Raw genomic sequence first — 15,144 nt, 5'->3', positions numbered from 1 at the left:
AATTGGAGCCCAGGTCTGTGATAATGCGGTTGGGGAAGCTGTAGCGATGGACAATTTCGTTGAGGAAGTCAAGTACCCTATCTGCCTTGAGGGCAGGTTACTGGCTTCAGCTCGATCCACTTGGTCAACTTGTCGATCGCCACGAGTACTCGGTTGAACCCTCCAGGCGCCGTAGGCAGCGGGCCAATCATGTCTAGCCCCCAGCATGCAAAGGGCCAAGATGGTGGTATGGTGATCAGCTTGTAGGCAGGGACATGTTGTTGCTTGGCAAAGAATTGACACCCTTGGTACCGGTGGACTAATTATTCGGCATCAGCGAGAGCTGTAGGCCAATAGGACCCTACTCTGAAAGCTTTGCCCATGATCCTTCATGAGGATGCATGATTGTCGTAGATGCCTTTGTGGATCTCCTTCAGTATGTCATTGCCATCTTGTCGCGAGACGCACTTCATGAGTACTCCTAAAGATGCGCCTCTTTTATAGAGCTTGTCCCCGACTAGAACGTAATTCTTGCCGCGTCGTGAGACCTGTTCTGCTTCTATTTTGTCTGGAGGTAACTTGTGCTCCTTGATGTAGTCGCTAAAGGGGGTTGTCTAGTCTACATCGACCATCATAACCTCCCGGTCTGGTGCATCATGACCTCGATCAGTGGTTTTTGAAGGTGACGGCTCCGCTATAGATGGCTTGTGTAGTTCATGGATGAAGGCCCCAGCTGGAACTTCAGCACGAGTAGATCCAAGCTTGGATAGGACGTCTATGCCTATGTTGTTGTCACGAGCCACGTGGTGGCACTCAAGACTAGAGAACTAGTTCTCTAACTTGTGTACTTCCAGGCAGTACACATCCATGTTGTCTTTGTGGCGATCCCACTTGTTGTTGACTTGATTGATTACCACCAGTCAGTCATCGTAGACCAACAGTCACTTGATTCCCAGTGAGACTGCCAGGTGGAGCCCGTGTAGAAGCTCCTCGTATTCAGCTTCATTGTTGGATACCTCCTAAAAGATTTGCAAGATATATTTGAGTTGTTCACCTTCGGGAAAGATTAGGAGTACTCCTACGCTGGCGCCCTCGAGCTTGAGAGATCCATCAAAGTACATGACCCAATGCTCTGCGCGCTTTGTCGGCGTTGGTACTTGATTTTTCCACCACTCTGCCATGAAATCAACTAGTGCCTGTGACTTGATGGCAGTCCTCGACTTGAATTCCAAGAACAATGCTCCAAGTTCTATCGCCCACTTAGATATTCTTCCTGTTGCATCTCGATTGTGGAGAATTTCTCCCAAGGGGAAGTATGTGACAACGAAGATGTTGTGTTCCTGGAAATAATTTCATAGCTTCCACGAGGTGAGTAGTATTGCGTATAGAAATTTTTGAACTGGCGGGTACCTAGCTTTGGAATCTGACAACACCTCACTGATGAAGTAGACGGGCCTATGTACTTTGTATACATGGCATGGTTCTAGTCTTTCAACCACAATCGTTGTGCTGACGATATTAGTAGTCGCAGCAATGTAAAGTAGCAAGTCTTCATTGGGATTTGGTCCGTGAGGACCAGTGGCTTTAATAAGAAGTCGTTCAACTCTTGCAGGGCTTGATCGGCCTCCTCGATCCACTAAAATTTGTCTTGCTTCTTGAGTAGTTTGAAGAAGGGTAGTCCCCATTCTCCAAGCCTTGAGATGAATCTGTTCAGGGCTGCCATGCATCCAGCCAGCTTCTAGACATCCTTGATGCACGATGTGGCATGCAAATTGGTGATGGCGGAGATCTTCTCAGGGTTAGCTTCAATCCCTCGGTGACTGATGATGAACCCGAGTAGTTTTTTGAAAGGTACGCCGAACACACACTTTGTTGGGTTTAGCTTCCTCTGAAATTCTCACAAGCTTGCGAAGGTTTCTTCCAGATCCGCAATCAAGTCGTCAGGATTTTTGATCTTTACGACCACTTCATCCACGTACGCCTCTACATTGCGGTGTAGTTGTTTCTTGAAGCACTCCTGGATTACCCGGTGATATGTGGTGCCTGCGTTCTTCAACCCAAAGGACATTGTAGTGTAGCAGAATGCTCCATATGGAGTGATGAACGCAGTTTTGATTTGGTCTTCTTCCTTGAAATCTGGTGATACCCCGAGTAGCAATCGAGGAAGCAGAGTAGGGCGCATCCAGCCGTCGAGTCGATGACCTGATCAATCCTAGGGAGCCCGAAGGGATCCTTTGGACAGTGCTTGTTGAGGTCCGTGTAGTCGACACATATCCTCCATTTGTTGTTGTTTTTCTTTTGCACTAAGACGGGATTGGCCAGCCACTCTAGTTGAGAGACGGAATTTGGAAATAAATCCACTTTGATTTGTGGATAGAAACAAATAAACTCAAATCTGCGATGGTGACACGAATGTGACTAGAACAAGAAACTCTAAACGACTAGACGTAAGACCAGTAACTTGACATGATCCAGGTGTCAGTGTTTAGACCCGGCAACCTACCAAGGGGGGGTGCCCGAGGTAGTGTTTAGTGCACGGGGCTCGTTGAGATTAGGAACTCGAAGGTGAACTCGAACACATGATTTAGACAGGTTCGGGCTGCTAGATTGCGTAATACCCTACGTCCTGTGTGTTGGTTGTATCTAATTGCTTTGGAGGGGGGGTCCTTGCCTCGCCTTATATTGCCGGGGGCAGGGTTACTTGTCGGTTATTAACAAGAATACTATTCGGTAGTGAGTCCTACTCGAATTGCTATGAGTAGTTTCCTAATCCTCGACTAGTTCCTATCTTGCCACATAGATCATGCTGTATTGCACTGTAGTCTTTATATCTGACACGTATCGGTGTCCAGCCCTGTATCTAGGATTGTCAAAACTTTCTAGTGAGCCTATAGATATATGCACGGCACCAGAGCCAGCCACCGTGAATGCTTCGGATTGGGCTTCTGGACGATCTTTCCTTGAGCATCCTTCTCTAGGACTTTCTGAGGCGATGCTACTTCAGATCCATCTAGGAACCCCTCTAACTGAGCTCCACGCACAGCTGGGAGAACCTGAACTTGCCATAGGACATAGTTGGCTTTGTTGAGCTTTTCGGCAATTGTTTGAGCAAAGGAAGGCGGTGCCAGGATGCTTGCCGAGGAGGATGACATGGGAAGGATGGATATGCTTTGTGGATCGGAGGTTAGGCTCTGATTACCATGTGTGACAAAGACAATCTATTGGGAAGCGTTGAACCCTGGTTAGGGACCGCACCTTTGTTTATATAGGCAGCGAAACAAAACACCCCCTGCGTGGTTTACGTGGATGGAGATCTCATCTAGATTTAGTTCAACAAACTACCCCTGACAGAGATTACAACAGACTTGACTTGAACAACAAGATGTAAACTAACTTATCTATACCGAACCAAACCTAGATGAGATCATCGCATACACAAGAGAGAGATTGTAACAAACTAATAGCTATCTTAACAGCTATCTTAACAGGCACCACAACTTGTTGCGAGAGCTGCAAGATCCGTCGATAGCGGCAATATGGTGGAGCTAGGATCAATGCTTAGCGGGGGCCAATTTGCCTTTGTGAAAACTAACATGTGCACATATGCTTGAGGTCAGTTGTTCTCATTTATTCCTCCCCAATTGTCAATTTGACCAAGACCAATGCATATCAATTTTTATCCAAGTGCCCTAGTTCATATTTGCATTGGAAAATATAATGGCATCAAGTTTAGATGTTTCAAATTTGCAACCATAATACAGAAACAACCTGCCCTCTGGAAAAAATCCGTCCACCTAGGATTCACTACCTTGGCAGTTTGGCGCACTAGCAAAACCAAACAACACGAAAATAGGATGCATAAAAATCTCATGCAGCCAATTGATCAGCCTCCAATTGCTTGCGACATCCTTGCGGCAAGGGGGGGCCGTGGCCCACGTTGGCCAAGCCTTAGCTCCACAGTGGATGGCGGCGGTCTCCTGCTAGAGGGCATGGCAGAGCCTTCCTAGCAAGAAAAGTCGGTTTAGAGCGCCGTGGGAGCGCTGCCATCGAGAGGACCAGTGGGACGAGGTCTGCCACCACCGCCATCACTCATGGGGAAGGTGAGGTTTGGAAATGGACGGAGAATCTAGAGTTCCAGCTCTGTTCTAAGCTCTTTGTGCAGCCTCCTGCGCTATGCAAAATTTGGAATAATATGCGGAACATTTCGAAAGCAATGGAGGGGAAAATTCACCTCCCGCATGCGAGACAAAACTTCGCCTCTGGTGCTCAAGCACCGGGCACAATTGAGACCAAGCGGGTCCCACATGAACATAAAATCCAAATTCCAAACAATCCGTATGCATTGTGGGCCAAACTACGTGACCCGAGGCGAGATCAGCGATGGAGATAAGCTCCGCGGTCCGATGTGCATCTAGCGCTGCATTTCTGCAGGTTCCACCTCGTGCTGCTATCGTTCTAAATTAGTTACCACCATCCACGCTGTCCTTGAAGCCACTACCGCTACCAGTTGAGGCATTCGGCGGGATCAAGTTGATCATGGTGCTTTGATCAGCATCACTGCATCACCCTCCTTCATGGTGAAGCAACACCTTGCTCCCAGCTACCTCAGGTAACAAAAGGGCTATAAGTATGCTTATTGGTGGAAGCCAACATGCTGCACGAGGAGCATCGTAATGAACAATATATTGGGCATTCCTAACTTTACCTATCAGAGATTACATTATACAAACCATCCACAAAGACCTTGTCATTGTTTGTACCCGATTGATCTTGCTTTTTTGACTTGTTAAACAATATATAAGGTGAACGAAAGATTCCATATCATCCTAGTACCATTTGAACTGAGGGAATTAAGAGACATTGTCGTAGACCAAATCCCATTTTAACAACGGATTATACTACCAATTGTCGTCAGTATCATCGATCTCCTTGGATCTCCCTAGACCGACAGAAAACGTTTGGCAAAGTTACAGGTGCTTTATGCTCTTGGAGCCTTAGGGTTGCCCATTATCTAACAACACTGCTGAATTATCTACTTATACTAACACTGGTTTATCTTGCACACGCATGTAGATGCAGCTTCCACGAACGTCAAGGCAAATGCAAACCCAGCAGAGAACCAAAAATGGACGCCGGCGATTGGCGGAGGCAGGAGGCACTACTTGTCCGGTCTCGCCATTTTCGAGCCATTGACCTGGGCAAGCAGATGCATGGTGCATGGCGCGACGGAAAAACTGCGGAAGAACCAATCAATCGTTTGAATGCCACACAACACGACCGGTTCTGTACTTTTCAACGAGTTCGACCATTCCTGGGTCACAGCGCAATCTAGCTGCTCCACGAAAGTGACATCATCAACAACCTTTGCCACTACTCTCTTCTATTTTCTAAGTTTATTGGAAGTTGCAGGTATATGTGAGTTGTTATATCCATGAGCAGAGCTAGAAACTTTTTGTGGTGTGCGTGTGCGTGTGTGTTTCCTTGAGCACTTCACTCATTTCTTTGTGTGTGGTTATGAAGTTTTCTAAAATTTAGTAGAAAACTGAATCTTTTAAATGGAGATTATTGAAGATGGAGGGGGTGCCTCCGCCACTGTTTATGTTTGTACTGTGTTTCATAAAAAAGACAGGTATGATATTATTTTGAGACAATTTCATCGTGCATAGCCTAAAATTTTTGCAGAAAATGGATACATGTCCATTTTTCACCATGAAATCTTTAGTTTGTCTTGTATTACAGAATTCTTAGAAGTTCATGGATGAACCATGAAGTCGTTCCCAAGAAAGTATTATAAAGCAAGTTTAATCAATTCGTCGCAGAACTCTCACGTGATTTCACATTGCAAAGATTACATATATGTACTTTGCGCTACTATTTTCGGGAAAGGTGCAAGAACCACCAGACCTTGAAAAGGACACTTGAAGCAAGTCTCCGCTGCGACTCATGTTCTCAGCAAGTTCATGCCGTCACTCTAGTTATGGTTAGAAAGATCCCTCACCGATCGCACCGTCACTCGACAGCACAAAAATTGACGGGCTATTATTTGCGGACCGAGATGATTAACTGAACTGAGCCTAGATCATAAGATCGATAGTGTGGGATGAGTAAATGCCAATAGGGTCCTGGTTGGCACTTGGGATATGATACTGACACGCAGCTAGTTTTTCAATTTCTATAAATCATAGACCCAAAGTGCAAGCGTTATTTTTTTTTTACATATCTCACCTTATTTATTGATGCATAATCTTTCTGCGCAAAAAAAGAATACAGTTCTAAAAAAATTTCAAACAAATTACCAGTAATTAAGCCGTGCGCAGGCACCTTGGAAAGGGAAACACACCTTCAAAAATGAAAAAAAAACATGCAATTAAATGCACATGTAGCTTGGGCAGGGAAAAATATGCAACTAAATGTGCATGCACCTTGAAAAAAAAAAAGAAAAATACAATTAAGTGTCGCATGCACATTAGTAAGGCCAATCTCATTAGACAATTTCATGCAACTTTATTAAAACTGTCATATCAGATTTATAATGAAATGAAACACAGTACATAGCACTGTTTGAAAGACATGCCGCAACATTTAATTCCTGTATGGTGTTATGATCAAATATGTCTTTTGATTAATTCTTGCATGGTGTTGCGATTAAATTATCTTTCGATGAAATGATAACAACCTCAATGCAAATTTCATTATGACCTATGGGGCTTGGTAATTAAGCCCACTGGATTTCAAGGGGATCAAACCCTCCCTTCTCTCTTCATCATGATAAGCTTGCCAAATCACCAAAATTATTGATGTGTCATAATTAAATATCTGAAACTCTCATGATACTTCATTGGGACCGGCCTAAAGAAAGAAACGGGCAACTAAATATACATGTACCTTGAAAAAACTTGTCCACTGGCTTGGCTACGATCTTTTTGGGAAAATATAAATGCTAGGATTGCATTCATTTTGAAATGGAGAAAATAGGCCCATAGTTAACATATTGGCTTCTCTTAAAAATATGTGCAGTTTTATTTTAAATCATATTATTTCAGTAAAATTGTAAGTGGTGAAATGGATTATCCATTGCTCCTTCTCTCCTACCCCCTTCGTTCCAAAATGTAGGTCGTTTTGAATTTTCTAGATACATAGATTTTGCTAGGCACCTAAGTATAGGGTTATATCTAGATACATAATAAAGTATACTTCCTCCGTCCCATAAAAAGTGCAATCTCAGTATTTGAAAAAAAATCCCACAAAAGGGTGCCATCCTAGAAAATAGATCTAACTATCTGCCTAATAAAGTGGTCAGATTTGATTTGCATGCCAAAATTTACTACATGTGGCCAACAAATGAGGGTATTAGAGTCTTTTCACACCACCACTAATCTGTCATAGAAAAAACTAGAATTGCACTCTTCAGGGACGGAGGGAGTGTGTATCTAGAAAAATCAAAACGACCTACATTTTGGAACGGATGGAGTAGAACATATCAGTATTTAAGTTTATTATAAATCAAAAAAATTTAATTTAACTATAAATAGTAAAAAGTCATAACGATTGACAACATAAAAAATTATGTTAGCAGAAAACCAACTGTACATGTACTTTTTATTTAAAAATAGAGATATTATTAATTAAAAATAAAAATATTTTGAGTTCGGACAAATATAAGTATACTATTGGATGGAGGGAGCATTGCAAATGGGCACTTACCATGCCATACCCAAGATTTTGAAGCAAGAGTGAATTGCCATTTCGGGTTAAACTAATCAGTGCATGAAACCCGATATGGTCTATGGGCTGAGCCGCTGAGGTCTCAAGTTTCAATCTAGTGGAAAAAAAATGATTACTGCAGACTCCTATTTACATGTTTGAGTTGTGAGGGAGCTTACACATGAGGGAAAATGTTGAAATATAAGTGCAATTACCTGTTTTACATCGTCAATTAGCTGGTGCATGCAACTTTATCATAGCTGCATTTCAGGTTGTACTTGCGCAGTGACAATAAGCTAAAAAAATGAGCTACCGAGGATAAACTCAAAGCTCGAGTGACTTCAATTTTTCACATTTATTTTCTTTTTCTTCCCGAGCAAATTATCTCCTTTTCTTGTCTTTTTTTTTGGCGTCTTTTTTGTACTTTTCAAACGAACCCTCCCCGTCACCCACCTCCCTCTCCTTCCTCCTCAGTTCTCCCGCCATGGCTCCCCGCACGCTGAGCTCAGGTACATATACAGAGGCTTCGCCCATGCCCCCGTAGCCTCCAAAGATGAGAGGGACACCCGCGTCGCTCTGTTCATGGACGCCATCTTCGCGCTCGCCGCGGGTCCCCGGGCGCGCGTCCTGGAGCGCGCGGCGACCCGAATCCCAGGCTGCCTCTACATCTTCCTCTGGGCGCCGGTGATCGCCGGCCACCTCCCTCCCAGGTACGTGCACGTCTCCGACCATCCACCGTGCCATCACATCCCTTGAGTTCTCTGGTCCGATCGGCGGTGTGCGTGTTTGAATCAGCAGCCTTTTCCGCTGCGTGGACGCGTGGATCAGCAACACCGCCGCCCCCGCCGGCGGCGATCGCGCACGGGAGGTGTTCGAGGCATACCGGCGATCGTTCTGCGCCATCGTAAGCGGGTAAGGGTGCATTGCGACTTCATTTCAGTCCTTCTTCAGTTCGGATTGTTTCTGACGGAGGCCGAGTTCGATGGCGTGCAGCTGCGTGCCGGGGTGGGCGTACAAGGACGGCCGCCCGTACATGGAGCTGCCGGAGCCGGACCTCACGGCGTCGGCGTCGCTGCAGGTGCAGCAGCAGTTCTACCATGTCAGTAGACGCGCCACCTCATCCTCGCAAACATGTTTGATAATTTAGCTTCGCTTTGAATACTGCTTGACGCTCATCGCTGACATTTCTGCACTGCTGTTCTGCTTTTGTTGCAACAGGAAGCCGGCACGAAGGTACGTTTCTCCATTGTTCTTGCCCTGCATCGCATTGCATAAATGCTGATCGATCGGCTCGGCGTGGCGGTGCAGACGGCGGTGTTCATGAGCTGCGACCACGGCGAGATCGAGGTCGGGCTGTCGAGCGCCCCGGCGCCGCCGGCGGTGGCGAACCACGTGCAGGAATCGCTCCTGGAGGAGTTCATGCAGCTAACGCCGGCGGTGCCGTCGTCGTCGTCGTCCTCCCTGCCGTCCCTCTCCATCGGGAGCCCCGAGTACTCGTCGCTCATCCGCTCAATGGCCACGACGGCCGCCGCCGAGCCATCCTCGCAGGAACGGCAGCCGCTGCCGCTGCACCCGGCGGTGCAGCTGCCCGGCTTGCTCCTGCCGGTATACGGCCACGCGCCGTTCCTGGCCCCCGAGGACGAGGACGCCGCCATAGCGGAGGCAATGCTCGCGGTCATCTCCAGCTCCGCGCCGCAGCCGCCGGCGCCCACCGACGTGCCGCCGTCTCCTCCGTGGCTCGCCCGCCACCGCGCGCAGAGGTGGTCGCCCCGGCGCCGGGCGCCGGGGGCGTTCAGGGCGTACTGCTCCGCGCTCTCGCCGAGGGCGCGGCCGCGGCCGGGCGCGCCGGGGCAGAGGATGGCCAAGACGGCCATCGCGCTCATGCTGAGCGTGCACATGGCAATGCGCGACCGGGAGCTCGCCGCCGCGCGCCGGCAGGAGGACGCCGCCGCCGGGCAGCCCCCGGCGCCGCAGCAACAACAACACACCAGCAGCCAGCTGCACCACATGATCTCGGAGCGGCGCCGGCGCGAGCGGCTCAACGAGAGCTTCCAGACGCTCCGAGCACTGCTCCCTCCCGGATCAAAGGTAGTAAGTACAAACCGAATCAAAGATCAACATTTCTCATTACAAAACATGCATTTCGCAACAATGGAAATTTAATTTCAACGCGTGCGATCGTGATCGATCCGCAGAAGGACAAGGCCACGGTTCTCGCCAACACGACGGAGTACATGCACAAGCTGATCGCCGACGTGGCAGACCTCGAGAAGAAGAACCGGCACCTCGAAGCACAGATCGGCCTGCCCCTTGAGACCCAGCAAGCCGGGAGCGATGACTCGTCAGAGAGAGTGCAAGTGGATGTGACCACCGGCGCATCAACCTCGACGTCGACGTCCGCCGCCGGACAAGCTCAGGAAGTGAGCATTAGGGTGACGGTGCGGGCCGAATGCGACCTGCCGGAAGTAGTGATCGCCATTCTCGCCAGGATCAAGAAGATGGGGCGCTTCGCCGTGGTGACCGTCGATGCGCGGCAGCGGAGCAGCAGACATGCGCAAGTCAGCATTACACTGCGACTCACGGTATGGACTATGCTACGCAATATTTTCCCCTTTACAACTATAAGCTATATTTAAGGACAAATTGGTCATTGAATACGTCTTGTCAGAGTCTCAATTCCACAACCTATTTTATGATCTGGATTGATTAGACCAATTTATGGTTTGTAGTCAATAGTATAATTTATGATTTTGCATTTTATTATGATGCTACGATTTGCGATTTTATCAAAGACTTCCAATCTGATTCAACGACTCTAATGACTTCGATTTAACATTGGATATATGCAACAAGGACCACACAACATGACACGACACAGCGTCGACACGATCCTATTTGGACAAGCCATACATGTACAATAGTAAGGTCAAAATTCTATTTTGATGGTTGACCTGCATGGGTCTACCATTGATATCGCCCTCCAATGGAAGGGAAGGAAATTTGATGCCCTAGACCTGGCGTGGAAAAATCTTTGAAATGTCCATGAAAAAAACTGGCACAAATCTTTAAAGTACAGTTTCGTGGAAGAAGAAAAACAAAAGACCTTTAAAGAATCTTGACTAGTCCTTGCATGTCATGGAGTAGTAAAAGCCGTGGACCGTATAGGTCAAATTGGTAGTTATCTAACTTTGGTCTCTTTGAATTGGTTCTAGAAGACATGACTCCACACTTGACCAATTAAGCACACAAGCATAGTTGAATATACCACTTTGTTCCTTTGAAACATTTTTATACTTGAACTTGCGCACATGATAGTTCCAACTAATAAAGTTTCAATGGGGATTAGAGCGACTCTGACAACTAAACTAGGTGGAGTAATTTTCTTCGTGCATTCTCTGATCCTCTCAACACGGAAATCCATCAGTGACGTTCTCCTAAATGAAGTAAAGAAATGGCATGATGTCATATTTTCAATTTCTTATAAGCAGCTGTTTCTGACGCTGTCAGACAGCTGATAACGACCACTAATTACTCGTGATTAACAAGGGCTTTTCTTTGTTAGACCCGATCAAGCAGAGCTTTGAAAAGTCTATGTAGTAGCTAGAGATGAACATGGTCAGAGTACTTGCTGATGAAGCCTAATTAACCAACCATGGGTACCACTTGTCAAATCCCCGCTGCAGGCTGGTAGCGACGAGGCCGACGAGACGTCCCTCAAGGAAGCTGTGGCGAAGGCTGTCGAGGATGCGGTGGCAAGACCGCCGTCGCCGCCGTAGCCTGTCGCCCGCCGCGCCGGAGCTCTATTTTCTAGATGTGCGAGCACATCAGTTTTGACCGGATCAGGGCAAGGGGAAAGCACAATTCGGTGGCTGTGGTCTGTCTGTTTAATTTTCTTGGGTCATTTTCTTCACATGTCGTGTGCTCCTTCTTTAGGCTAGAAGATTGATTAGGCTCTTTTGTTTTGGCATTGTTACTTGTTAGGTCAGGGGTCAGGGAAGAGGTACATAGCGGGGACTGATTAGCTATCTTAGTCCTTAGGATAATGTGAAATTGGTTGTCTGTTGTGAAGTAAATTTTCCCTTTGGGCATGCGCCCTCATGTGGTCACTTTTAAATTAACATGCTCTAAGACTCGTGTACTATCATCAGAAAATCTCAAAGCAGGTACAAGTACAACAGTGAATCAACTGAGAGGATATATACGACCCTTACTGGCAAAGGTTTTTCTTCCATGCAAATGCCAAATGTTATAATGTTTTTGATTTACTTATGCGCTAAAACCAATTTTGCACTTATTTTATGCAAAGCTGCGACCCTATATGCCTCCTTTGACAAAGTAAAAGCTAATGAATTTAAAAAAATGAATTATGAAGTAAGTTTTCTCATAAAAGTTCTTAGAACAAAGGATCGTGCTCTTGCAAATCGCATGGGATTCCTATTGAATGACTTCTTTTACATGAATTTTAAAGGAGTCATGGCAAGAAGTTCAACCTCATGGAAATTTCAATGTGTCTATCATGGGGAACAATTGCATTCTCTCTCACATTCCAAAGAAGAGCCGTGGGACATAACCTGTGTTATTCTTCAAAGTTCAAAACTAATGACTCAGATGCATCCATGTCAAAAATTAGTTTTGAAATTGGTCATTTCAGTGTAAAAATAAAATATTTTTACAACTAAAAATAGGTATGCCTATTGTTTAAAAAATGTTCTGTATAGCACCCCTTGTGATGGGCTATGTAGCATAGCAAAATAATAATATTTAAAGCATGGTTAAGCTACAATAACTCCAGTTGTAGTAAATAAATGTGATGATCATACTCAGGAAATATGTGGTTCCTAACCTTTGGGGTCCAATAGTGATTCCTTTTCTATTTTGTGAAAGATAGCGGTTTTTGTCACGGCTAATTACCTATGGCAGAAAAATTGCATCTTCTCCAACTTGTTCACACTAGTACATCAACCCGTGCTCCCGCACGGGCTAATATTTTTAAAAACTATTATATTTGAAAATTATTTAGAAATTAGGCTCCTAGCTAATAATCAAAATTGTTTACCTACTACTCTCTTTTTTAATACTTCAACTATAGATGTGTACTTATCTTTGTCTATAGTTGCAATTCATTTTTAATTAGTAATCACTATATGCACTCTTTCATCCACATTCAATAATATAAATAGATAATTTAGAATATATTAGTTAGCTTTTGGATATTTCTATATGATGAATATGAAGATAATTAGATTCAGATTTAGGTGTTTACTTTAGTTTATTTTTAATAATAACATATGTGGGTAACTTAGATACAAATTTAGAATGGTATTTTAAATTATGCTTTACAATGATATGCATGGGTAAATTGGATGAACCTTATTTTTTATAATGGCAAAGGTCGGTAATTTAGATATAGATTTAGAGGTTTAATTTAGAATATTTTCATAATGCTAGAGGTGGGTATTTTTTTATAAAATAGAATAGACCAATGACTATGATTATTAGAGTTTACATGATTCATGTTTGATGTTTCTATTTTTTTGAGAATTTTAGGATTTTTTTCTAGCTTGTTTCGTGAGAACTAATATGGAGTTTCCAATAAAAAAATTGATGCCACATTGCTACAAATATATTACCTTGAGGTACCGCTCATTTGCTAAATATTCGAACACAATACTTATATAGGTATATACTTATTATCTTCATCCAATTGTGATAGATTTTAGTTAGTAATTACTCTATAACATTTTGATCCACGTTTAAAACCTTTAATTTTCACTTTGCATCACAGGTATGCGCTTGAATTTGTACAATGGACCTTAATTTGAGCTATAATTTTAACATAGAAATCTATATTATCATCACTTTCTCTATATCTTTAAAAATGATGACACACATCATGCATATATACCTTAATTATAATATCATATACCAACAGTGTAAGAAATAGATAATTTAGAATCATATATTGCTGTATCTTGGAGTATACTTTTAATAAAGGTTATTTGGATTCAAATTCAGGTTACCTTATGTTATTTTTAATAATGGCAGACGTAGGTAATATAGATGCAAATTTAAGGGCTTACTTTAAGCTTTTTTTAAGTATTAGTTGTAGGCAATTTAGTTGCAAATTTAGGAATTTATTTTAAATTATTTTTATAATAGCATAAGTGGGTAATTTGGATGAAGATAAACTGATAAAGGGTTACTTTAGTTTATTTTATATAATGGCAGGGGTGGGTAATTTAGATATAGATTTAGGGTTACTTTAGACTATTTTCATAATGACATAGGTGGGTAATTTTTTAGAAAACATAAGGGTGACCACAATGTGTAGAAAAGTAGTCCATAGGCAAATATTATATTCCATTCAGCCACCTAGTACCATTGTGCAAGTGGTCCATATAATGGAGATAACAAAAGTCACCCGCACTATTATGGGCTGCCCATAGAGCACTTAAAAAATATATCTGTATGCTACAAACCAATCAGAATTGGAGTAGATGATTCCTTTCTATTTTGATGGGACTCTTCTTATTTTCTAATATTGTAGCTCTTTTCATAACTAAGGCCTGCTTGATGTGGACCCCACTCATATGGACTAGTTTGCCAAAAATATTGTTGTTGCCCTAATAGATTCAACGATAATTTGAGTCTACTGATTGATGTTTTACTTTTTAAAAAAAATTCTAGTATTTCTCTTCTTAATAGATTCACATGTTTGTCTTTCCTGCTGACAATGTAAACCGTATTGATTCGAGGGGGTTTTGGGTTCAGGAAAGCGCACTTTGGTGTGGGTTGCCAGCGTGTATCACGCCGAATACGGTTTACATTATCTTTTGATTTAAATTGTCTTTTTTTCGAATTAATACGGTTTATATTGTCAGCAGGAAAGACATGTGAACATGTCATGCGGATTATTAGATTAATCTGGTGAACATGTCAGCTTGGAAGGACGCGGCTGCTTCCGGAATGTGGTGTCAGCAATAGCCACCAGAAGCGGTGTCAGGGATCTGAACACTATGAAGGTGTCGACATTGGGAACTGAAAAAACCTGATATTTCTTTTTTTAAGCATCCCCCTAGGATCGTAGTTGCTTTAAAAGGAGCAGATAGTAGTACAGTACTCACTAAATGCTAAATAGTCAACTACCTATAGTTTAGCCAATTATCGTAAAACAGCCATTCTTTAAACGATCGATTCACAATTCACATGTATCAGTGAATAACCCCAATTTTCCGTTTCATTGTTTGATTGCATTATCCCAGCGGCGCTGCATACACGAGGAGGTGGAGGTGGACGGCGAGGGGAGCGCCCGAGATCGGGGTTGTTGGGCGACTCCTTTGCCGCAAGCGGCGCCGCGACGGCGAGCTCCGCCGACCTGATGCCCGCGGAGTGGAAGGCGAAGGGGAGGTCGGTGCGCGTGGAGTGGAGGGCGAGGGTCTCGGATCCGCTGGCGACGAATAC

The 15,144-nt window shown here is 44.1% G+C and overlaps 1 protein-coding gene across 1 annotated transcript; it reads left to right on the top strand.

Annotated features, from left to right (window-relative positions):
* The first annotated feature begins 8,132 nt into the window (after positions 1 to 8,132).
* Positions 8,133 to 11,801, top strand: LOC117852120 (putative transcription factor bHLH041). The gene is made up of 7 exons (XM_034734084.2): positions 8,133 to 8,393; positions 8,482 to 8,595; positions 8,677 to 8,782; positions 8,902 to 8,916; positions 8,992 to 9,771; positions 9,879 to 10,265; positions 11,367 to 11,801. The coding sequence occupies exons 1-7, from the start codon at positions 8,266 to 8,268 to the stop codon at positions 11,457 to 11,459; spliced, it is 1,623 nt and encodes a 540-aa protein (XP_034589975.1). The 5' UTR covers positions 8,133 to 8,265; the 3' UTR covers positions 11,460 to 11,801.
* Positions 11,802 to 15,144: the final 3,343 nt, after the last annotated feature.

This window comes from Setaria viridis, chromosome 4 (assembly GCF_005286985.2).
Source record: "Setaria viridis chromosome 4, Setaria_viridis_v4.0, whole genome shotgun sequence".
In the NCBI taxonomy this organism is placed as follows: domain Eukaryota; kingdom Viridiplantae; phylum Streptophyta; class Magnoliopsida; order Poales; family Poaceae; genus Setaria; species Setaria viridis.
The sequence above is the reverse complement of the archived record's forward strand: the minus strand, read 5'-3'. Positions and strand labels throughout refer to the sequence as shown.